At 27.9% G+C, this 26,218-nt stretch overlaps 1 protein-coding gene and 1 pseudogene across 3 annotated transcripts in view; one reads left to right on the forward strand and one right to left on the reverse strand.

Annotated features, from left to right (window-relative positions):
* Nucleotides 1–267: 267 nt before the first annotated feature.
* LOC145194685 (uncharacterized) overlaps nucleotides 268–26,218 on the reverse strand; it is a 28,406-nt gene continuing 2,455 nt past the window's right edge. Inside the window, exons 4-29 of one of the 2 annotated variants that reach the window (XM_090070326.1) lie at nucleotides 21,327–21,369; nucleotides 18,261–18,314; nucleotides 17,849–17,944; nucleotides 17,611–17,682; nucleotides 17,412–17,489; nucleotides 17,265–17,327; nucleotides 17,005–17,103; nucleotides 13,696–13,770; nucleotides 13,547–13,621; nucleotides 13,398–13,455; nucleotides 13,174–13,227; nucleotides 13,017–13,046; nucleotides 12,878–12,937; nucleotides 12,603–12,656; nucleotides 11,064–11,102; nucleotides 4,927–4,986; nucleotides 4,641–4,706; nucleotides 4,234–4,296; nucleotides 4,109–4,153; nucleotides 3,798–3,836; nucleotides 3,526–3,651; nucleotides 2,747–2,822; nucleotides 2,615–2,669; nucleotides 2,332–2,382; nucleotides 918–1,013; nucleotides 268–652 (exon numbers count right to left, since the gene is read on the reverse strand). In XM_090070326.1, coding sequence (XP_089926452.1) covers nucleotides 500–652; nucleotides 918–1,013; nucleotides 2,332–2,382; nucleotides 2,615–2,669; nucleotides 2,747–2,822; nucleotides 3,526–3,651; nucleotides 3,798–3,836; nucleotides 4,109–4,153; nucleotides 4,234–4,296; nucleotides 4,641–4,706; nucleotides 4,927–4,986; nucleotides 11,064–11,102; nucleotides 12,603–12,656; nucleotides 12,878–12,937; nucleotides 13,017–13,046; nucleotides 13,174–13,227; nucleotides 13,398–13,455; nucleotides 13,547–13,621; nucleotides 13,696–13,770; nucleotides 17,005–17,103; nucleotides 17,265–17,327; nucleotides 17,412–17,489; nucleotides 17,611–17,682; nucleotides 17,849–17,944; nucleotides 18,261–18,314; nucleotides 21,327–21,369 — 1,780 coding nt within the window. In that variant the 3' untranslated portion in view covers nucleotides 268–499. Of the gene's footprint in view, nucleotides 653–917; nucleotides 1,014–1,243; nucleotides 1,638–2,331; nucleotides 2,383–2,614; nucleotides 2,670–2,746; nucleotides 2,823–3,525; nucleotides 3,652–3,797; nucleotides 3,837–4,108; nucleotides 4,154–4,233; nucleotides 4,297–4,640; nucleotides 4,707–4,926; nucleotides 4,987–11,063; nucleotides 11,103–12,602; nucleotides 12,657–12,877; nucleotides 12,938–13,016; nucleotides 13,047–13,173; nucleotides 13,228–13,397; nucleotides 13,456–13,546; nucleotides 13,622–13,695; nucleotides 13,771–17,004; nucleotides 17,104–17,264; nucleotides 17,328–17,411; nucleotides 17,490–17,610; nucleotides 17,683–17,848; nucleotides 17,945–18,260; nucleotides 18,315–21,326; nucleotides 21,370–26,218 lie in introns of those variants that run through there. The other variant, XM_090070327.1, reaches the window with a different exon arrangement.
* Nucleotides 23,169–26,024, forward strand: LOC149880167 (uncharacterized; annotated as a pseudogene). Its single transcript, XR_016446228.1, has 6 exons — nucleotides 23,169–23,475; nucleotides 23,652–23,718; nucleotides 23,868–24,031; nucleotides 24,110–25,269; nucleotides 25,433–25,509; nucleotides 25,675–26,024. The product of XR_016446228.1 is annotated as an uncharacterized LOC149880167 (transcript).

Raw genomic sequence — 26,218 nt, forward strand, 5'->3', positions numbered from 1 at the left:
CACACTTTTTTTAACAATTTTTTTCGTGTAAAATTTGTTTCTTAAAGAAAAAGAATTTTATTTTATAGATAATGAAAAAAACTTTCTTGGAATAAAATTTTAGATCTGTTTTGCGATGCAGACTAAATCTAGTCAAATACATGATTAGCTACATACAACCAAAGGTTATAGCACTTAGCTTATACGAGAAACGCGCTCTATATAAATACTTAAACTTCAAAAATATTAAACAATTCACTTTACAAACATTAAAGAACAAATTCACGATTTGGGAAAACTATTTATTGAAACTGCTTTTTAAAAATAAAAATGTTGACCTTTCGAGACAACAGAAGTAATCGAGACAAAAATATTTTGCTGAGTATCAATGAAATTCGATTGATTTGTTATCATGAAGAGACTTTCTTATTTTATGTATTAGACTTTTATTTTTCATAATGTTAGAAAAACTAAGGTAATGTTTGAAACACGGTTTGAAAAGTTTAAAAATATATACAATCTAAAATAAATAATCAATTATATGTTCCCAAGCTTCAATCCAATTTCTCTCGTCTACAAGAGGTAATGTACCAGGTGTAACTTTAATAATTCCCAACATTATAAGGGCCCCGAACATTACCAATAGTACAAAAAAAGCCACAACCAAGTTGCCCTAAAATAACATGGCAAAATAGATTTAAAAAAATTACACTGAGAATTTTATCTTTACTTGTGCGCGAATTTATTTGTAGAAGATATGGAAGATGGAGGAGGCTGAGTGTGTGTGTGTGTGTGTGTGTGTGTGTGTGTGTGTGTATGTGGTGGTGGTGGTGGTGGGGGTTGGGGTAGGGGTAAGGGGGTTGAAGGTAGAAAAGGTGTATTGTAGCGATGAGCAACTTAAAGCATATTAAAAACAAAAACAAAAAAAATTTTCGCACCATTTTCCCGAGTAATATAGATTCTTCGGAAAGTTCAGTTCTTTCTGGCTGTTTTTCTGCAGGAGCTGCATCATGAAAATCATTTGCGTCGGTAGCCTGAACAAACAAAAAAATCATTTGTGTCGGCAACTTAAAAAATAGCAAACGACGCAATTTTTTAAATGCAGATATTTTTAAATAAAACGCATTCATGTGCTGAAGCAGTAAAAATTTTTTAACATTTAAGAACGTAAATAATATATATTTAGGTAATTACTATTTAATGTTATAGAATGATAACAAATTTAATATGTAATATATTTAATAAATAATGAAAGAAGAGATAGTTTTGATAAATTTTATAATTTTTGATTAATTCATAAAAAGTAACAAAGTGTTAAAGCAAAAAAATATCAAATACTCTTCATACAAAAAAATTATAAAAAAATATGAATTTATTATACATAATTACATAATTGTAAACTGAAATTTACAGTATGAGATAAGTGAGAATAATTAGAAAAATCAAAATCCATACAAAACCTCGTTTTATCATTAAAAAAAAAAAAATCTTTTTACAAGAAAAAGTTTCCACCTTGTAAAAATTTCGAAATAAATAAAGACACTACAGACAACCACACAACAAGTAAAAAAACCAAAAAGTTAAAACACATAACCAAAAAGCTAAAACAGCGTATCTTCAAGTCGCGCAACCTTGCAGTGGCGTTTCGTCATAACAGCCTATTAAAGAAAATCTGCAAGATTTAAATCAAGAGAAATTAATATAGCAGTTCTCTACAGGGGCATACGTATGAAACCCTCAAACGCTGCGTACCTCTTTTAAGCTGTAATTAAATAGAACATTCGCCTCGTTTTACTTATAACTTGCTGCATCGGCATATATAATTTCGCATGCAAGCGTCATCAAACTTTTTCTTTCAACTAAGAAAGAGGCCAAATAAGACTTGAAATTGGCTGGATGACAAGTAATACAAATATATTAGGGGAAAAAAACGCAAATTTCACGCCAAATTTCTTTAGTATTTGAGTTTTTTGGTTATTTTGAGAACGGAGATTTATTAAAAATATAACATATATAACTTTATAAACAAATAATTAAGTCATCTGACTTTATTACTTGTGTTCATGAAATTATAAAATTACGACACCTATTGATAAAACACAATTTCCGATTTATTTTGATTTGAAAATATGAAATGGTTAAGTTCTTGCACTGAAGCAGGCAAAAACGTTACAAACGCCTGCACGGTAAAGCAGGATGCTCATAATTATGCCCCTGGCAATGTTTTTGCCTGCATCTTTGTGTACTTAAGCAACAACCAGATGTCAAAAAAAGCAATTTTTGTTTACCGTAAGAGAAAAAGTAGTTTTTTATGATTCATATAAAAGTTTTTTTTTAGAGATAAAAACTTACATTTTCATAGTTTTTGGTTGGAAGACTTTTTCTATGGCTTCTTGCTAGACACTAAGAAACATAATTGATATTTATATAATCATAGTTACTGCACTAAGAAGGTATATTAATATAGACTCCTTTTAACGCATCAAACAAACTAAAAGCTGAATTATTTATATAATGAAGAGCTTTAATTTCATATGTAACTTTTTAAACTTGAAAAATTGAATCTTTGAAAATATTTAATTCGAGGTATTTAAGGTGGTTTATTAACAAAATATAAAATATTAAAAGTAAAAACCTGTAAATTGGAATCTTTTAGGGTGGCTGTAATAAAAGCATTCTCTTGTTTTAATCTAAATGAAATGTAAGTTTATAGATTTAAAGCATGTATATCAATAACAACAATGCCTTTAACAAAACATTAACTTACGATTTGCATTCATTTTCAAGTCGAGTTATCTTCATTTGCAAAGTTTCATTTTCTTCTTGCAAGTTGCTTGTTTTAACTTAATAAAATAAAATTCAAAAAAATAAATACATTGAAATTGTTAAACTACTTTGTATAGATTTTTTTTAAAACAATTGTATTTATTTAAATGAACTTTTTATATCGAAAACTAAAAAAAAGGAGTTTTCCTTTTTATGACAAAAAATAACACAAAGATTCTATTAAAGTTTTTAGCAGCAAAACAATTTATAAAAGAGAAGAACTTATAGCTTAAAAGGGTCCTGCTTTCTTTTAACTATTGCATAATCTAAAACATGCTGCAAGTAAAAATGTTTGATAATTTGATTTTTGAAAAATCTCAGAATTCATTTATGTGCTTTGACTTAATTGATGCAAATAAGAAGAATGATTCCAGTTTCCTAATTATGTTTTAAGGACCTTTCAACAATCATTCCCCTTGTTGGGGTATTCAAATTAGGCATAGTTTATGAAAGAAGCTATTAAGGAAAAATTTAATTGTCAGAATATATACTTACATAAATTAATTTTAAAATAACTGAACAAAACACATTTTTAAACTTGGGAAAAATGGAACAATTTGTTTCTATCACCTTAGTAAAAGTTTAAAATCAGCTATAATTTATAAATATATTATAAAATGTTAAAATCATATTATAAACTTTAAATAATATAATCATATAATAAATGTTATATGATGTGTACAAAATGTGTTTGTACAACAAATTACGATAAAAACTCACTTTCAAGTGATGCAACAAGCTCTTCGTTATATTTATTTTTGACTTGCTCTTCCAATAACTTCTCTCCCAAAACTATAATTTCGTTTTGAACTTCTTCCATTTCACAATGAGCAGTAGTTAGCTCATCTTTAAAAAATTTTACTATATAAGCATGAGTATATTACATATCTCCATTATATATAAGCATGAGTATATTACATATCTCCATTATATACAAAACATAATTTAAACTTCCACTAACAAACTAAACAAATTTCTTACTAACAACTCACCTTTAATAATGATTGAACTACTCTCTTGAATTTGTTTTTCTATTCAGAAAATAGAATTTCCATTATAAATCAGAAAAAAAGAAGCTCAATCTTGATCCTCTCATATAAATTAATACCTCTTGCATAAATTAATACCTCTTGTATAAATTAATGCCTCTTGCACAAAACCATACTCTTTGTATAAATTAAATTTCTTGTATAAATTGATAACTCTTGTATAAAATAGTTTTTGAGAAAAGAGTTTTTGAAAAAGGTATTCTTTTACTGTTAAAAACAGGGAGTCAATAGAAACATAAAAAGAAAGTTGTCACCTCCAATTCTTAACTGTGATTCTCTGGTTATGACTTCCAAATTATCTATTAAATGTTAAAAATTATTATTAACAAGTATAAATTATAAACAAAACTTAAAAAAACAAAGTAGTAAGATAGCTTACTATTTAGCTGAGCAACCATTTGATTGATGGATAAAACAGCAGTATCCATTTTAACTTCTTGTTCTAAATGTAAAAATATTACCTTATCAAATAATATTTTTCTTATGTATATTTTACTATAAATTATACATTATTAAATGTTCTATGAGAATAATTGTAAATTGAACCATAATACTATAAATGCTATATTTATATTAAAGATAATATGAATATTTATAATAGTATAACAAAAATATACTTTAATAAAAGACAGTAATTTCAAATATGCATGTGCAGCAATCCAGAGACAGAGCTTTGAGGTAGAATGCAGTAAAAACGTGGATTAATGAGTTTGTTTTTCAAGTTTTTATTTTTAGGTTTTATTTAATTATATTACGGATAAAATAAGTAAATGAGCTAACACACACCTGTTTTTTCCTGTAATTGATCCTCAGTATCATTCCATAAATTACTGACAAGTTCTATTGATTTTTCTAAATAATTAAATGCAAATGAATGATTTAACATCCTCATTTTGATAAATAATAAGTTTTAAAAATCTCATTCAATTACAAATAACTTGTATTTAATTACACCAATTTCTCTAAAATTTAACATAACTCAGTTTTATTTGTGGAGATTTTTTTAAAACTGCAATAAATCATGTAATACTACATTTTGCATAAAAGACTGACAATTAATAGAGCAACATACCTTCAATGTTATAAATACTTGCTAGTTTAGCAATGCAACTTTGAGTGTGTAATAACTCATCTACAGGAGAAAAAAAAAATTAAAAAAAAATTTTGGAAGCCATTTGTAAACTGTGCACACTCAGTTTTTCCAATTTTAAACCTACCTAGTTTGTTTTTTAACAATTTTTTTTGTAAGCCTTACATTTAAAAATGTTTTTTACAAACATAAAGTAACTGATAGAAGATTTTTTTCAGTCACATGATAAATAGTGATGCACCAGATATGACTTTTGCAATTAATTATCTGACAAGTAGAAAAAAACCTGGTTTTTTAAAAGACATCAATAAATAAAATTCACTTGGCTGCAATGTTTAATGTGATTGGAAAAAATCATTTTCACAGATTTATCTACAGCACAGCATCACATATACATACATCTTTATGTAGATCTGTGCTGTAGATTTTAAAAAAAACTTTAAAAAACTTTTAAAAACAAACGTTTGACAAAACAAAAAAAAAAGTTGCTGTGCTGAAGATTTATTTAGAGAGAGTAAATCTACTTACATTTTGTTTGTTGAGAAACAAAAAACTTTTTGATTTCTTCCCACATTTATTTATTGGTTTGTGAGTTGTTAACTAGTAACCTTATTTTTTAGGTGGTTTAAGAACGATAAGTCTAGCAGAGGCAAAGTGTTTGAAAAAACATAATATAATGTTTCACCAGGTCAGTGTCCGACCTGCAGAAAACGAGTCATCATAGCAAATGACTAAATCATACAGAGCATTTTCAATGTGAAAAAGTCATCAACCAAAATGTCAAAATACAGCCACATTGAAAAAGCATTGCAATCACAAATTTTGTGAATTCAACACTAAATCACGTTGATCTAAAGGTCATTTCTTGAACAAGAGATCATTGATATAATGACCTTTATTGTGATGACAACAAGAGATTATTGGTAAGATGACATTTATTATCATGACAAATATAGTTGCTTTAGGTTAAAAAAAGGTTTTTAAAACATTGAATTTCTCAACAAAAAAAAAAAAAAAAAAAAGAATTGTAATCCAAACATTCCAAATTCAAACACAATTTTTTTAAACATAAAATTGTACAACTCAGACGATCAAGATCTTATTTAAGGGTCTGCGTATCATTATTATTTTGAAATGATAATATAATGATATGATAATTGGGTTTTGAAAAAATACCGATAACTATAACAATATCATAAGGGTCTTTGGAAATGCAAACAATAACACAACAATAAAATATTGTTATAAACCGATTATATCGTATGATTTTTCAACTTACAAAAACGCATATCATTACTACACTGTTCTCCAAATTGACTGCCAAGTTGAAACTCTCCCCACTCCTGATTTTTTTACAATTAATCAATCATATGCATTAGTAAACACAATATATGTTGTCAGAAAAACCTGAACTAATTGCTAAATATGTGTATTTTCAAAATTAAAACGCATAATTTTTGGCTTTTTTTCTTCCAAAGTTTTAATAAAGTCAGCCATTTTGGTAGTCAAAATATCCCATTTATATTTATTTGATTCATTTACAAAAAAACAATGATATAAATACATTTGTATCACAAATGTTATTAATTTTAATGTTTGTTAAAATTAAAATTTACTACAACAGATTTTAGCTTTTCTCCATAACATTGGTGTCTTATGTTTCTTTTATAGTTCATCCAAGTTTTTTGAAATTTGTGATGAACAGATTCACCACATTGTTCTGCATAGTTACTAAGGGTCTGCATATCATATCATTTCATTTCCATATCATTATCATACTGATATAATATCAGAAAAAAGTGTCATCGAAACGATACGCAGACCCTTATTAGTTCCTAAGCTAATATTATTGTGTTCTACATAAGGGAGAATGTGACACACTAAAATATGTATTTTCCATGAAACTGTCAAGTCATAGCCAAATACATCTCTTTGTATATAGTTTAAGTCTAGAAGATGAACTTTTGAAATCTTCAATTTTAACAGAAATATCTGTACCCATTTCCAAACCAAACACAGCTGATTTCACTAATAAAAACTTATGCAAACAATTAATTATTGGTTAAATATTGATTGTTGCAGTTAAGGTAACATCCCTCTTCAAAATATCTAACAGGGAGATGAATCTATTAGCATTGTTTCCATCTAAACCTACACCATGGTACCCTCTAATTAATATGTAATGTGTTTTCAACCAGCTTTGAAAAGCTGGCCAAACATATAAAAGCAAATTACAAAGTTTATCCACAACTCCCATCATAATGTGAAGCTCAGGTAGAGGAACAATGTATTCAAGAAAAGTTTCTTGATCTTCTTTTAAGTAAATGAAATGAGGATTTATTACATTTTTGTATTCCTGCATTTTCAATCTTTTTTTTCCACCATATACAGGGTGACCAGAAAAAACGGAGACAAAATTTATATTATAATATTACAATAAAGTTTTTAACGATATCCAATCAATTTTATTGGTTTTTGGATTCTCCATGTTTTTATGTTTAGTATATATATGTTCTTAGTTTGATATCTTTAAAGCATATAATATTTTTAGAATAAACGTAGTGCAATTTTGGAGTTGTTTTGTAAAGGAATGCGCCAATGTGATATTGTTCACTTGCTTAATGTGCCTAAGCAAACTGTGTCCAAGGCTTACATTTAAAAATGTTTTAAAAATCCTTTCAAGGAGCTCGGCTATGATGGTCGAGCTCCTTGAAACGATTGATGGCCTTGGACACAATTTCAAGCAAAATTTGAGGGTCTCCATGCATAAAATCGCAGGTGAAACCGAAATTATACGTGAATTTTGGCATTAAAAAAAAAAAAAACAGAATTATATATAAAATTTGGCATTTAAAAAAAAAAAAAATTGGAATATTGTAAAAAATATCGCTATTTTAAATTTCATTATGTATTGGTATCTCTTGTTATTTTTATGTACTCTGATAAACTGATAAAAAAAGCTGATATTATCATTTCCAGTCAGTTATCGTTTCAAATGATAAGTTATCAGTTCAAAATATCGGTTCATACTGATATACCAATACCCAAACCCTTAGTCTTATTCTGTATGTGTAGGGAAAGGAAATATTTAAGTTTTTTCTAAAACCGGTTTTTCAAATAAACTGCGGTTTTCAATGTTTTAAAAACCGGTTTTCCGGTTTTCTAGTGCACCTTTTTATTATATATATTTCAGGAGAACAACAGCAGCAAAAACATAAATATATATAACAACAGTGTCATATACATAAATTGAATACAATTGAGCAGCAAACAAATAAGTCTTTTTAATGGTTAATTTTACATTTCTTAAGACAATAAGCACGTAAAAAACATAAAGCATTAAGTGTTTCATCATTTAACCTTAGTTTAGTGACAAATAGACCACTTGCAGAAAATGACCTTTCAGCCTCCACACTTTTTACTTGGATTGACTTCAAAGCCGTGTACAACAAATCTAAGTTGCTTGTTCATTTTTTTGTTTGCTCAAATACTGCCATTTCTTTGAGCATTAGTTTGGAAGTTGGTACTATTTTTTGTTTCTTTGGTGAAACCCCTTTGACTGTCTCTCTAATGGAGAACTCGAGATCTTCTGACAAGGAAGTAAATTTCTGTACTTGTTCCTGACTAGTTTCATTCTCTGACAAGTTTTCCTCATCTATAGACTCACTTATCTTTTGCTCAAACAAACAATTAAACAAACTTGATGCAGTAGTAGCAATTGCATTTCTCTTTGGCATGGAATTTTTGAAAATATCATGAATTGCTCTATTAATGACATTAGGATTATTCAGGTATTTAACTAAGTTTACTAATATAGCATTCCTCCTCTCAGTGACTCTTTTAGTAAATGAGTCAACTAGCTCTTGACTAAAAGTGTTTTTCTGACTTTTTAGCTGTTTGAAAATGAACTTCAGATGAGAGCAAGTTCAAGTTTCTTCTCCAAAGTGCTTCAGCACCAACCTTGATTGGTTCTAAAGTATTTATTAGATTTTGTAAGGTAGCGAATTCAGACTCAGAAATCATAATATCACTTAATAACTCAATCAGTGACATTTGAATACATTTCTTAAGGGTAACAAGTCTTGAAATCATATCTAGTGAGCTGTTCCAACGTGTCTTAGAGTCTAAGATTAGCTGCAGCTCCTTTCTAAACTCAGACTGAACATGCTTTTGCAGAATCATGTCATTTTTAACTGGAGCCTTTTGAAACAATCTGACACATTTTCTGACCTTGTTGATGAGTTCTGTGGCCTCCCTGATCATTGGAAGAGCTGATGCACCTGCTTCTGCTGAAACTTCTAATCCTCCTTCCTCATTGTTGCCATCATCTTCTTGGTCCTCCTCTAGAATAGTGACTTGCTCAGGTGTGCCATTATCTTTTTTCCTAGATTGTCTATATAGAACATCACAGACAGCCAAGTGGATTCCATGTGCGAGGCAGAGCTGATGATCTGGTAAAATTGAGCTACCAAATTTTTTCATTACAGCAGCTCCGTCTGTGGTTACTGCAACAATATCACAGGCAAAACGTAGCCCAAATTCTTTCAGTTTCTTGTCAACAATTACACAACATTTCTCTGCTGGCATAGACCCATGTACCCTGATCATTCCAAGGTTCCAATAGTCACCATCCATATGAACATTTATGTTCATATATCTTCTCTTTCTGGATGAAGTATATTCATCAAGGGTTAAGCTAAATTTGTGACTAACAAGCTTCTTTTCTGCAAATTGCTGTTGATATGTTTTCTTGATATCTTCATAATGTTTCATCAACAGAGCCTTAATCAATTTAGAATCCTTGGGCAATTTGTATCCTTGTGTCTCTAGAGCTGTTCTCAAACGTTGACTAGTTGAGAAAACACGAAAGGGCAGCCCATTACATGAAATAAGCTCAGCCAAAACAACATCAACAAGGACCCTGTCTTAAAAAACGAATCAATAGGTTTGATGACTTTGAGTTTCCTCTCAGGGGTAACAACTGCAGCAAATGTGATGTTGTGCTTTGTCCTCAGGTGGTTCCTCATGGAGCTTATGGTTCCTCCTTTGCACTTAATTTCTTGGTCGCAGAGTTTGGGCCAATATAAGCTCTTTTGAGTGCAAAAAGTGCTTCCAAACTGGTGTGTTATCCTTGTGGACTTCAGAAAACGACATTTTCGTTTTTGTGAAAATTTGTTTCACTTTTTTAATTCACAAATTGCAGTAACTTACTGTTAAAGTTCAAGTGGAAGCAAATTAAATGTTTTCATTTATTTTCTTGAGCAACTTCACATCAAGAAAAGTGGTTTAGAATTGCCAAATAACCAAGTAAATTTTGTACAAATGATATACAGTATAATCTCTCTAGTTCAAATCTCTTTAGTTTGAAAATCTCCATAATTCGATTAAAAGTAAAGTCACCGTGAAATGTGCAAAAGAAAAGTCAACTTTCTATAATTTGAAAATCTCTCTTTGAACTTTTATTTTTCCCCATAAAGTTCGAATAAGAGAGATTGTACTGTATATCCAAAAACCGGTTTTGAAAATAACATTTTCGGTTTTCAATTTCCATATATTTTACAGTTTCCGGTAACGGGTTTTTCTTTCCCTATGTATGTGTGTATGCACAACACATTTGTGAACTTAAGATTGAAGTTATAATAAAAAAAACCATATTTTAATAATTGATTAATATTATAGTTTGCATTCTAAATACTTTTAGGTCATTCATGGTGTTGATATGGTGTATATGTATGAGGTGATTTTAAATGCTGTTAAGAATTTAAAGACATTTCTACCCTTAAAATTGCAAAAAAATCTCTTTATCCACGATAACATTTATGTTCTAATTCCTCACACTAAAAACTTTCCAGGGTACCAAATATTCAGGTTAATACTGCATATGTAAACAAAAGTTTAGGTTAACAGTAAACTGAAAATGAACTGACAGTAATTAAACCAAAAACTTTGAAAAAATAATAGAGTCTGAACTGAATGGCTGTATCTCAGGAACCCTGAGGAACTGGACACTAAAATTTAGCAAAATTGATTTCTCCAGAAATGTAGCTTTCACTCCAAAATACTAAATTATTTCTTTCAACTCAAAAAATAGCAAATAAAAGAATTTTATTTTGACAAACCTTTCAATTGTTGCAACAATAAAGAATTAGAAGATTGATCTGAAAAAAATAAAAAGTCTGGTTATCATCTTTTTTTTATGTTAATGAAATATTATGCACTAAATTAAAGAAAAATTGAAACTAATAACAAATGTAAGGTAACAACTTCAGAAGATCAAATGTTTTAAATAACTGAACACGTGTGTTCTCTACACACGTGTTCAGTTATTTAAAACATTTCACCTTTTACTATGCAACCTTTTTCTTTATTTAAATCCTTTGAAATTGTTTTTTAATTAGTTTTTTGTTTCATACACCTTATGTTTCATTTTGTTTCATACACCTTATGTTTCATTTTGTTTCATACACCTTATGTTTAGTATAAAAACATTTACTAAATTATAAAGAGAGTAATCACAAATTAACAAATGAAAGTTTGAAAAATTTGAGAAAAACAAAAACATAATTTTATAACAAATTTTTGTGAAGTTGAAAGTTGAACTGAATTCACTGAAAATGTTATCTTGTAACTTTCTTGAAGTAAATCTAGTTTTACTTACAGCTTTTTATAGTTTTTTTATTGACTTTTTAATGGCAAGCTTAAAATAGTGGTTATAAAAAAAGTGGTTATAAAAAAGTGGACATAAGTTATAAAATTTGAATCCCAGCTTATGGCTCTAAGTTTTGTATTTTTTTTAGCTAAATTTTTTCTAATTATAACATTACTAACATAATAGTTATTAAAATGTCAGCAATGTTAAGAAAGATTTTCAAAAACCACAAGCAAAATAATTAATTCATTAAAACACAAGCAGGCTAACTAAATTGTTAAAAAAATTTGTTGCATGTGTGAGAAAAAAACTTAAAAAGAAATTTAAATTATTTTTATATGGGAATTTTTTAATGACCAATTTAAATAGTCAAAGATTCAATCTTTATAAAAAAAATAAACACTGGAATCTTGAACTAAAAATAATATCTAAATCTCTTATTTTAATGGACTCCAATGATGGTAAAGTTTGGTAAACTAACTCCTACCAAACATCAAACTTGATATTTACATGAAACTAGCTAATCAAAAAATGTTTTGTATAAGAAAAAGCTAAAATAGCTCTAATGACAATAAACAAAATGTAAACGAAGTTCCTCTTACACTTGCTTGTCAAGTAAGATAGAATGGTTTAGATACTACACAACTCACATAATGATTTCAAAGCAACTTCAAAAGTCAGAGCAGTTGCAGTACCTATTTTCGAAAAATGACAAATATAAAACCTTTTAGAAGTGTTTTTAGATGTGATTTAGATTTTTGGATGAGTTTCCTAAAAGCAAACTTCTTTGTTTTAAAAGAATTTTTTTCTTTTTATTTTAATTCTTAAACTTTTCCTATTTCAACTGCTGGAAAAATGGTAAAAACAAAATATAAAAAGTTAAAAAAAGCAACATAGATTTGTAATAAAAGGATGAAAACCTTAATGATCTCAGTGATTGTTAACAATAATTGAACCTTTCTTCTTCTTTTTTTTTTGCTGCATTTTAAAAATGAAAAGTAAAACTAACCTTGGCGCAATTGTTTTGCAGTTTCTAACTCAGTATACGCTTCAGAGAGCTTTCCTAAATTTAAAAAAAAACAATAGCATAGTTTAGCAAAGATAAGGATAACAAATTCCTAAAAAAATTTCCAGCCTTCAAAGCATGAGACAATTTAAAATATTAAATCTTGTTTGGTGCAAAAGCAAATGATTATACAAAGAAGCAAGAGTATGGCTGTTATTCATTAAAAAAGATTTTCCTTGATTTTGGTTTCATTTGCAGCTATGTTTAATAATTCATACCTTTGAGAACCTGTATATATGCACTTTTGTTTTGGACTTCTTTTTCCAATGTAGCATGATCTATATAATTTGAAATAGTTAACAAAATATTGACTCAATGAAGATTGAAATTGTATACAAAATTTCAACAAATATTTACCTGAAGCAAATGGGATACTTTTTTCTGAGTCTAAAAATTAAATTCAATTTATACATAACCTTGTTTGTTATTAAAAAAATATTTTTTACAAAAAGTTACAAGAAGCAAACTAATAAGGTTTATTTACAAATGCTAAGCAATTCTTAATTTGAGTTACCCTCGCCTCTTGAATTTTCTCTTTCCTTTAGAGCCATTGATTGATTAAGTTTTTCTATCAAATATTGATATTAATAAATATTTTTAAACAAAAAAATTTTTAAAATAGCTTCAGAAAAGATCTCATAAACATGAAAATACTGTTTTTGTATATGAATTTAAATTTACTTTTATGGAGTAATTATTCACAAATTAGAAAAAGAAAGTTGCTAAAAAAACAAAAACCTTTAATAGAATTGAGTTGCTGCTTAGTAAAATCACACTCAGCTTGCAGAGATTCAATCTATAATTAAGGAGAACAGCATAAAAAAACTACAGTTAATGTGTATGCACTTTAATACATTGAATGAAGATCAGTTGTAAAAAGTACTTACATCTACAGCCAGTGCACTGCCTCGTCTCTCTGCAGCATCTAGTTGTTCTCTGAGGCTTTCATTTTCTTTTTCATACTGTTACAAAATAAAAAATAATGTAAAAGGTATGAAAACCTTTTAAAACTTTACATTTATTTAAATTAGTTTACTTGTTGTCTTTTTTCTTCATGCATTCCAGAAACTGATTCCACCTTTGATTTTAAATTGATCATTTCATAGTTTTGCTATAAACAAAAAACATTGAAGGCTTAAAAATAAATTTCAAAGAAAAAAGTTTTAAAAGGTTTTTGAAATACATAATATGTTATAATCAAGAAAAAAGCACTTTGCTAAAAACTCAGAGAATATTTTGACAATATTTTGACTTATTTGAAATCAAGAGAGTGCAGGAGTACATTTTTTGATAGTTTTGAACCATCTAAAATTAGTAGATTTAAAATTTAAAAAACGGTCTTACATTTATGAAAGTACTGAACTGGGGTACCCAAAAAGTTAATGTGCCTTGGGAGTTACAGTATAGTGAATATTGCACAAGTACATTTTACAGTGAAACAATATACAGACTGCTGCCACCTAATCATATGAATGAGAATATGAACAAATATTATGAAATATTGCATTTCTTAACACTTGAAATTCCTGTTGTAAAGTCGGATGCATTTTGCTGATTTTGACTTATTTGAAATTTCCCAGGAAAAAGTCAAATTTTTGTTGTTATGTTTATATGGAAAAAGTTAAAGTTTATTTTATTTAATCAAAAAATGCTGTTTTGAAACCATTCTTCATTTTTTGTTGCTGTTGTTATTGTTGTTGTTGTTGTTGTTGTTGTTGTTGTTGTTGATGATGATAATGATGATGATGATGATGATGATGATGATGATGATGATGATGATGATGATGATGATGATGATGATGATGATGATGATGATGATGATGATGATTTATCCTCATTTACTACAAATGTTGCTTTTTTTTAAACTCATTTTTTGTAAATAGAGGTTGATATTTTTGATATATTATATTGATATTTTTAATTCAACCATTATATATTTTAAAGATTTTAAAAAAGTATTTATATATACTTTTTTCAGCTCTTGTTTTTATACTTTTATATTATGTGTCTATTTGAAGTTTTTTAAATTTATTTAACAACTTCATATATAAAGTGTTTATTAATACAAATAATGATAAAAATATTGTAAACATGACAAAAAAAATATAGTTACTTAAAAGTTAACTAAATATTTAACAAGAAAGTAATCTAGTAGCTAAGAAGAAAAAGAAGCTAAAAAATTATATTCCAAATTTATGTATTTTTAAAATTAGTTTAAATAGCATTGGAGATGAATCCACATTTTATTTGTAAGTATACATTTAAATTTCATGCTCCTATGATTCGTGTCAATAGTACATAGAAAAAGTATTTTTAATTCTGCTGTAAGTATTTTTTTGTTAACTGATTAAATAATATTGGTATTGCTGGTATTTTACTCATTTATAAAAATTATTTTTCAATTTACTGAATTGCAAATTTTTATAATATAAGAAACTTAATTTAAGTAGTAAACAAAGTCTTGTTGTGATTTATGCTGCATAAATGTTCATCCTAGCAAGTTTCTTCTTTGAGGAAATTCTAAAGACATTGAGCTTATTTATTTGATATCAGAAGACTTTTTAGAGTATTATTCAATAGATATGTGAAGACATATCTTTCAATACTGTACTCAATTTTTCTTAATTAAAACAAATTTATGACAAGCTCCATCATTTGAGAATGAAATTACTTACTAATTTTGAAATCTGTTGACTCAGTGAAATAAAAGGTCTGATAGCTAATAATACCTCTATTTATTTTTGAAATTTCAGACAAACTAATAATTTCAGAAGAAAATGTAATGAGAACACAGGCTATAATATATACCTTTACCTCATCTCAGTTAGTAGCAAAGGTGAAACAAAAAAAAACAGTAACTTCCAAGTAGAAAAACTGAAAAAAACTTTCTCCAAGTCAACATAATTTTCTCAGATTCACACATTTTTTTTATTTTTTCATGCAATGTTTGTCAACAGGATTTGTAGTTACTGAATTCAGTTTTCAAGCATTTTTCTTCCCAACACTGAAAGAGTATTCACTTAAGTTTCTTAGGAGCAACTTTAAAAGTTCATTTCAGCTTTTAATTTTTGATTGATTAAAATATTTTCAGTTATATAGTTACTTTGAAAGAGCTATCTTAATTATAAATGTAATGAAAATATTTAGACTTTTGATCCATATTAAAATTATGCAGAGGATTCTTTTCTTGTGGTGTCTTGTCATTATATCCTGAATAATGACGAGACACCACAATTTGTAAATTATATTTTAACAGGCTTGGTATATGTATAGAAAGGTAAACAGTGCTTAAAAATGCAGAAAGAAAACAGGGAATGCTCTACCATCCTTCCATATTTTTCTTTTTTAGGTAATGTTTGTACACGTTAAATCACTTTTCCCTCAGTTGAAACAATTCAGATGGTACTACAAGTAGTTGTTGAAAAAATTAGTCGCTTCCTTGTTAAAACATCCGAAAACGAGATGCCAGGTAGTAACAGTTTAAAGGCTCCTGTCAAGAATTTGACAATTACCTTGCTGGGAAGAGGATAGAAAGGCCTGTTCTGTTATTAATTGGTGCTATTTTTGCACAATACTAGTTTTACCTGCTATAAAATAACTTATAGCAGGTAAAACTAGTATTGTGCAAAAATAGTTTATTTTTAAATAGTTTTTATTACTTGAGATGACATATTTGAAGCTTCACAAAGTGATGGTTGAGAGAAATTATTAGAATTTTTACTGACCCCTCTGTCTGGATGTACCCTGAATTTATTATAACAAACAACTATGTAAACTTCTATGGTACTTAAAAAAATGAAAAGGTCACCTCTCATTTTTGAAAAAATAACATAAATTAATTTAAATACCAATAAAATGAAAATGTTACTTAGTTGATCACTTAACTAAAATTAAAATAAAAAATTATACAGAGATGTATTGAACAAAAGAAATCTTTTGATCAGGTGAGGTTACCTAATAATTGAAAATTCAGTTAGTCAAGTTTACTAATCAACACAAACTGCCATTAATGAGCTAACTGAGGAATGCTGAAATTGGGATTGTAATGTTCCAAACCCATCTAATAACTGAAATGTCCATTTCAATAACAATAATTGTATTTTTTAAACCTATCTAATGACCAGCAGAGTGCACAGCATGAAGGAAAACGAAAACCCCTTAAAAAAACAAAGCTGCAATATTAAATGGATATTCAGGGCACTTTCTTAGATACTCCTCTTCTTTTTTAAATTTCCAGTTTTATTCACACTTTTGTTCAACACTCTCTCATTACTGCCAATCCTATTATTGCTCAATTGCTTTAAAAACTAAATGCTTTAAAATTAATTGAGCTTTGAAAACTGACCTGCTGGTGTGCTTCTATAAGTTGATTCAACTCATCTTGCAATTTATTATAAACCAATTTAAGATGTGCACATTCTTCCTCAGAATTGCTTAACATTTGCTAAAAAACAATTAATTTAATATAATTGATTCTATTAGAAAAGTTTAAAATATTTCGTAAAAAATTGATTTAGTGTTAAATTTTTACAACTCTTTTTTTCTTAACTTTGCAACAGGAAACAAAATGAAGGAAACAATAAGAAAAAAGAAATTCAAATTCACTTCTGTGTCTGCAAGTTTTCTTAAAACTTCTGCTTTTTGAACAATTATTGCTTGCAAACTTTCCTTAAAAGAAAAAAAGATTTAAAAGAATGAAAACAAAAAACCAAAAAAATAAATGGCACTATAATCTTAGGAGTAAAATTAAACCTTTGCTGTCGATTCGTATTGCAATCTTTCCTCTTGGTAGGCTACTAGCTTTTGCATGGCCTCATCTTCAGCTATATTCTGCAGAAGAAAATGTTTTTAAAGCAACAAAATAAAACTATTGTAAAACTTAAAGCAGAAAACTTAACATTGATTCAAATTTAGTTAAAAGCAAACAAACTAGTAAAATGCATTTACTCACTTTTGATGCTAATTCTAGTTGGTTTTCAAGAGTTTCAAGACGAGATAAAAGTTTATCTTCTTTTATAAAGCCCTTCAAAAAATGTAAATATTTGTTAAATACATATGCATTACCAATCATAATTACACAAAAACAAAAAAAATTATAGAAACACTTATAGATTTGATTTATTTGTATAAATATATATATAAAAGGTATCATTCTTTTTATCGTAAATTCTTAGGATTTAGGTTATCACCTGAAAAGCATCATGGGAAGTAGAATGGGATTCTACAATAAGGCGTTGCAGAGTAGAGAGTTTGGATTCTAGTTGCTGCTCACGGTACAATGCATCCTTTTAATAAAAAAAAATATTAGTTAAAAGTATTCAGTTCATACAATCATTTCAGAGTTACCAAACATTTAGTTTCATAAAACAATCTTAAATAAAATTGTGGGTTTACATTCATTAGCATAAATATAAATCATGCTGCATTTTAAAGATTAAAAATAACTCAAACTTGGAATATTTGAGCTTATAAAAGTTGATTAGTCAGATGAGTGAATTGAGTGTTGTACATAACATAAAATTAATAATAATAATATTACATCATATTATAAGGTCTTTACATTAAAATCATACTATTCAATAAATTACTAATTAAAGTTACCTGAAGAAACTGACAAAGTTGCCATAAATCTTGTGGCTGAATACTTTTTTCATTCTATATTTACAAAATTATTAACAAATAAAGTAATTCTTTTTTAGCAAGATTATCAATAGATCAAGTAGTTTTTTTTTTATTATTATTTTTATTAAAAACAAAAACAAAACATAATTAGAACACTTGTAACTTATTTTTTTATTTCACCAAAGTATTAACTTTTTGTAAAATTTTGATTGCAGAAAGTTGATGTTCACTTAAAAATTACTTTTTAAAAAATCTATTCAAATTACCATTAATTACATGATACAAAATTTAAAACTGATGAGTTTATTGGTTAAATGCAATTACTTTAACAAAAGTAATCACAAAGTTTATAATATAAAAAAGAGTTTGTAGCAATAACTAAAGGGCGATTCCATGTGAAAACATCCAGGGCATACAACCCTAAGTCTCAGATTTTGCTGATTTTTAAACCACTTAAAGATTTTAGTAAATTATGAACATCCTGAAAATTTTATCATCTAATTTCAATCGGTTCCTAAGATATAGCTGTTTTAAGTTTGCCTCCAAACAACACACACCTGCCATTTTTAAAAATGGTTTGGTCCTAGTTTCTCTTATATGTGTGTTGGAAAGCAGAAAATTTGTACCTGTACATATTTTGGGCCAAGAATCCAATGAAACAACTTAAAATATTTAAAAACAAACATAACACCTAAAATTGAAATGTTTACCACAATTTTACTGGGGCGAGTCTAACCACAAAAATGTTGATGAAGCTCGATTTTTTTTTTTAAGAATTTGTCTTGAATAGTTAAGTTATAATCATTACAAACAATTGGAGAGTAGTCTTTTCTAAAACAGAAATAAAAACATGGTCAAATCTACTTAAATTTAGTGCTTAAAAACAGGTATTTTGATAAATTAAATGAGAAAAAAAAGGTGTAATTGTTGTTTTTCACATTAATCAACTAACTTCACATTCATATATTGCTAAATGCCAAACTCGCTAGTTGAAAGAGCTAAAAAATAATTTAGGTTACAATGAATGTATTATACAGGGAGATTTTGCAGAGAACTATCAATTTTGTTATACAGGATGAAATACAAAGTTATCATTGGAATAAACAACAATGAACACCTCATCCTGTTGTTATATATTTAAAGGAAATTCTAGAACAAATATTCAGCAGAAGTCATTCTGTTTTTTAAGTGACGACAATGATCATGATACATGCTTTGAGTATGAATTTCAAAATAAAATTTTAGAGTACATTAAAGAAGATTTAGTTGGTATCAATAAAATTTATCATTTTCTGATGGATGTTCTGATCATTATAAAAACTATAAAAACTTTATAAATCTATGCCACCATAAGGAAGATTTCAAGAATACAGCTGAATGGGTGTTTTTTACAACCAGCCATGGAAAATCCACTTGTGATAGCATAGGTGGTACCGTTAAAAGAATAACGGCAAAAACAAGTTTGAAAAGATCATTAGAAAACCAAATATTGACAGTTGATGATATGCTTGAGTTTTGCATCACCAATATAAACACAATCATATTTTACAAAATTACCAAAGAAACAGTTAATTCAAGGCAACAGCAACTAAAGGAGTGATTTGAAACAGGAGTTATCAGAAGGTATCATCATTACATACCCATTTCAAAATTTGAAATTAGTTTTAAAAGAATAAGCAAACATCAATGTGTTGACAGATTTATACTGTCAAAAGCGGTAATGTCTGATGTTGCAATTGTACTAAATCTAAATGATTTTGTTGCATGCAAGTACGATTCTTTTTGGTGGATAAGCTTGTTTACAGAGATAGATATTACTACAAATGATATTCAAATTAAGTTTATGCACCCTCAGGGTCCTTTTCAAAACTTCATTCAGCCACAGAGAGATAATATCTGTTGAGTACCATTGTCAAGTTTAATTGCAGTAATCAAAGTCCTAACAACCAAATCAGGGTGAACATATAACATTGATGTGAATGATTATAACACTATAACTAATAAATTTTAATTTTTTTGATTTTTTAATTTTTTAATTTTGTATATTATATTTGTTTCTTGAACTTCTTTCCAAGTGCTCTATTTGTTTTGGAGACTTTTTTTTAAGTTTATTTGTCTTAGTTTGATAAGTAATAAATTTAAGTATATTTGAAGATGTTTTTATTTCTGTTTTAAGGCCGCAATCTGATTCTTTGTAATAACTCCAACTAAACTATTTAATACCACCTCTGAAAAAAACAACTAAATTTACGATATACATCTGCATTACGATATACATCTGCATCCCCCTTTGAAACAATAATTTTTAGGATCAGATTCTATAAAATTACAAAGAAAACAGAAACAGTTAGTCAATAACAACTAAAAGAACAGTTTGATATTGCCAAAACAGTGTCAGTTACAAACTGTCAAATTACACCCTTTTTTCTTGTTTAATTTATCAAAATACCTGTTTTTAAGCACTAAATTTAAGTAGATTTGACCATGTTTTTATTTCTGTTTTAGAAAAGACTACTCTCCAATTGTTTGTAATGATTATAACTTAACTATTCAAGACAAATTCTTAAAAAAAAAAATCGAGCTTCATCAACATTTTTGTGGTTAGACTCGCCCCAGTAAAATTGTGGTAAACATTTCAATTTTAGGTGTTATGTTTGTTTTTAAATATTTTAAGTTGTTTCATTGGATTCTTGGCCCAAAATATGTACAGGTACAAATTTTCTGCTTTCCAACACACATATAAGAGAAACTAGGACCAAACCATTTTTAAAAATGGCAGGTGTGTGTTGTTTGGAGGCAAACTTAAAACAGCTATATCTTAGGAACCGATTGAAATTAGATGATAAAATTTTCAGGATGTTCATAATTTACTAAAATCTTTAAGTGGTTTAAAAATCAGCAAAATCTGAGACTTAGGGTTGTATGCCCTGGATGTTTTCACATGGAATCACCCTAAATTAAAAATTTGTAACAAATGTGAAATCATTAAAGAAAAAATTTGCTATTTTCACTTTACTGGTTTTACATTTTACTGGAAAGTTTTACCAAAAGCATGGAGAGAAGTCCTTTTGGTGTTTCTTCTGTGGAGCTGGAAAAGAAAAAAAAATTAGATAATCTAAAGATAACAACATGCTTTAATTTGATGACCAGAAAGACCACCAGGTTTTAAGTCACGACACTCAATTAAAGCTTTTATTACTAGTTCAGTATCATTAAAATAATTTCCATGACATACAATATTAGGATTACTTTCACTGTATTTAAAAATTATATTTGTGAAAAATTTAAACTATATTTTTATTTTTTCATTTAGAAATCAGGTTCTGCATTATATTTGGTAATAGATTAATGCATACCAGAAGTCTATACTGCTACCTCTAGAGGATTTCTTAAAGGTATAATAGAGGAGCATAAAACAAAGTTAAGATTTCAGACAAACATTGCTTGTTAAATTTGTTACGGCAGATTTGTGGCGTCAGTGTGTCATATACATAGGATATAGAAATAAACAGAAATGTTTGTCATCAGAAATGACCAATGATAAATCCAAGAATTTTTTACCTGTAAGCAAGCCCAAATATTCTAGTCTGGTAATTGATGCCATCTACTAAATTGCATTCTTTAATTGATATTTGCCCTGAACTTCCATAAGCTGAAAATTTTACATGTGAATCAGACCTCATAAAAAAACCTAAATCCATAAAGATTGTCTGGAATAATAATAAACCGTGGGCTTTTTAAAATACTTTGAAAAACACTTAATCAACTCTTTTGTTTTAAAGCAAATTTTATCTTCCTTTCAAATAATATAAGTTTTAAAAAGTAGTTTTAAAAAACCTGATTGCAAACAAAGAAAAATTTGCAAGTAGAAGTGAGAAAATTCATTAAAAATCAAAATGCTCCAATTAATTTACTAGCAAAAAGGTTCAAAGGAAAACTGACAGTAGTATCATCAAATCATGAAGTAGAGGTTGCAGATTGGAAAGTTGAGAAACCAAGAAAGAGGACTGAGATTTGGCTCTCTCTCTCTCTCTCTCAACAAAATGAAGTCTATAAAGTGAAGACTGGACATTAGTGCATTACTTTTTGAAATAAAGTTCAGAAACTGGTGTTCCTAAGTCGGAAACAGAAATTCCACAGAAGATCCCAACAGCAATTAAACAAAGACCAAAAATGGGGTCAAAAATTGCTATGAGAAAAGCTTTAAGGAAATCAAAAAAAACATGATGAAATTTACTACAAAATTGATTGTTCGATGCTCTCAGGGCAGGAATTTTATACAATCCAGAAAAGAACGAAGCCTGACATTTTACTAAAAGCAATTAATATTGAAGAATTCGGCAAGAAAGTTACGGTTTAGTAAGCCATCTGTTCAAGTTGTTTTCAAAACACAGCCATTTTTCACGCACTAGTCAAATGTAGTAGGTTTAGGTTGAAAATTTGATTACTTCAAAAATTTTAATTTCCTGATATTAAAGAATGGTAAACTGACTGATCTATGAAGAGAACGAATTATTTGGTGTACATCCTGACTAGAAAACCAACTTTTAGGGAATTGGGGCAAATTTCCCCCCTCCTAAAGGAAAATTGTGACATACAATTTTTTTATAATTTTTTTTTCAACTTTTTTAAACTGTAAGAAAATTAATAGAATTTGTAGAAAAAATATTTTGGTCCTTATGAAAATGTTTTTGATTAAGTTTAGATATTATAAGAAGTTTGATAATTTATAATATTTTTATTTCTAACTTCAAAATATTTTTTATTAGTATTATATATATATATATATATATATATATATATATATATATATATATATATATATATATATATATATATATATATATAGATAGATATACACATATTCACTTACATATCACTAGCATAATTAATATAAGTGACATGCCTTATAAACATAGAGATCATTTATCATCTCGCAAGATTATTTGTGCTTGTTGTGGCAAAAAAAATTTTAAATGTTCTATGTTGGAACCTGGAACTCAGTTCCTAAATCTAGTTCAAATGTATGCAAATAGTAACTACAATCCAGATCTACTTTCTAGCCCAACAGGTTTATGTTCAAGCTGCAAGGTTTACTTATACTCTGCCAAAAAAGGAGAGTCATTATCTATTGTAACTTTAGAAAATTGGTTGCTCACGTCTGAGAGAATTAGATTACTTCCAAGATTTAAAGGTAAATATGTATTCCATATTTCTCTGAAATATATATATATATGTATATATATATATATATATATATATATATATATATATATATATATATATATATATATATATATATATATATATATATATATATATATATATATATATATATATATATATATATATATATATATATATTTATAGGTGATGCAGAGTCAACCTGTGATTGTCCACTATGTGTTATGTCCAGAGATAAATCCAAAGAGATAAAACCTTAAGGTAATGTATAACTTTTAATGCAAACATAGTAACAAACGTTTGAAAATCAACTTCCATAAAATATAAGTTGTAATTTACTTATTCAATTTGAAAATTGATTGAGTTACCATTCATAATAACTTATAAAGTATAAAAAATTATTTCTTCGGATGTTTTAAGTGTTTATTTAAATGAACCTGAGATATCAAATGAAGTTATTAAAAAAATTTGCTTTAACTGTTATCAAAGAATTGGAGTTGGAATTCGACATTCCTATAGTAAGAAAGATACTGTGGAGAACATAAGAATGTGGTTGATCTCAAAAGGTATTAGAGTAAATAAATTATAGTCTGTATAAAAGTTCTTATTAAATCTTATGACAAGTTTTAAATGTTAAATTTTAGGTTTAAAAACAGTAGAACAAGTCCTCTCCAAATCTCTAAAAGAAATCCAACAAGTTCAAAACATTTAATTGGGGGAAACTATAAAATTGTCGACAGGTGGGACTCCGTTAAGTTTACAGATAGGAAAGAAGAGGACAATGAAAACAATATCAAGTCAAACTTTCTATACTATAAAAAGAAAGCACGATCTATCAGATTCTACAATAAATTCAATTGCAATGGATTGTAGAAAAGATTTGGGTAGATTGGGAGTGGAAGCTAACACTTCAAAGAAAATAAAGGTATGGTCATCTAGTCTTGATGATTATTACGCAGTAGAAAAAGTGGAGTTTACAGCTAAGAAAAAAGTTGTTAATAAAAAAATCCTACATACTGTAATTAAAGATTTTGTGTATGTGAAAGATTCCAACATATTTGAACATATTTGCACTGTTAGGGGACTAGAAGTAGATAAAGTTATTATTCGTGTTGGAATAGATGGTGGTCAAGGATCCTTAAAATTTGTTATGTTTTTAATATAGAAACAGATATTGACTGTCAAGAAAACAAAAATACTGGTGTTAAGAAAGTTCTGGTATTGGCATTTGTCAAAAATGTTACTGAAAATCATGCGAACCTTCAGATAATTATCGAGAAAATAATGCTCAACAGACTTAAGTTCTACTTAGCAGCAGATCTTAAACTGCTAAATATAATTTTAGGCTTATCAGGACACAGAGGAAAATACTCTTGTTTATATTGCAATGGTGAAAAGTCAAATCTGGGAGAACTGAGAACTTTCAATGAGTTAAAGTTGCTGTATACAAGCTTTGCTGAAAATGAGTCTAAGAAATGTTCTATGCAAATCTACAAAAATGTTATTCATCTATGTCTGCTTGATGTAGCTGGAGATACATATGTACTTGATGTAGTTCCTCCACCAGAACTTCATTTGCTGATGAAGATTGTTACAGAGATTTCTAATGTTTTATGTAAAGAACCTGAAATTGCTGTATGGCTAAGTAACCATGGGATAATTTGACATGGATATAATGGAGGTGGGTTGGATGGTAGATATGCTAACAAAATTCGGAAGCTTCTGCCTGATTTGGAACAACATATTTTTGACCATTATCCTTCTTATAATCCAGTTGTTGAACTGTTAAAATCATTTTCTATAGGTAATTTATACACACATCTCACACACACACACACACACACACACACACACACACACACACACACACACACACACACACATATTTGTGTATGAACTATTTTTTCAATTTAAAACAAAACTTTAAATTATATGGTTAAATTTCAACATTAACCATGACATTTTAGTTGTCGATAAGTGCTTTGGTATGAAACTTCATGAGGGTTATGCAGATGCCATTGCAAGGTATGTTAAGAAGTTAAAGGTAAATTAAAATTTGAAAATAATTTTTAAGAAAAGTTTGAAAAAAGAAATTTTAGGAAAGTAATTATTGAATATGATGTAGAAATAAACATGGAAACAATTCTTATTTATAAATATTAAGTCATAGGCATAGACTAGCTATTTATTTTTTTTACTTTTGATTTAGGAAACTGAACTTTATGTTAAAATTAACTTTAACCACAATCTCTCAATGGGTTGGAAAGGTCATATTATTGAACACCACCTCATTAATTTCTTAAACAATATTAAAATGCCATTAGGCATATTTGCTGAGCAATGTTCCGAATCTGTTCATCACAACATGCTGAAAACTCTGAGTAGATTCATAACATCTGAATCCAGATCAAACCATGGAGAACTACTGAGAAGAGCAGTGATTGAATACTCAAGCAATAGAGTTTAGATGATTTCATATAAATCAATCATTGGAAAGTCTGTGAAATAGTCTGTGAAAAATTTGTAAAATCCATAAGTTTATTGGATTTCCCTATTATAATACGATTACTTATCTTTTATATAAAATTGTATGTCTTGTAAATGATACTTTTTGTATTATATTCTGTATAATATTTGTTATTTTAATACTTAATAATATCATTTATAAATCATGTTGCTTTATCTATAAGTTTATCCTTAAGCCTAATTTTGTTTGAGTTTGATTCTCAATTTTTCATGGACTTTCTTATTTT

This window comes from Hydra viridissima, unplaced genomic scaffold (genome assembly GCF_058129835.1).
Source record: "Hydra viridissima isolate aposymbiotic clone 2 unplaced genomic scaffold, HvirCarnegie_v1 scaffold_13, whole genome shotgun sequence".
Lineage (NCBI taxonomy): Eukaryota > Metazoa > Cnidaria > Hydrozoa > Anthoathecata > Hydridae > Hydra > Hydra viridissima.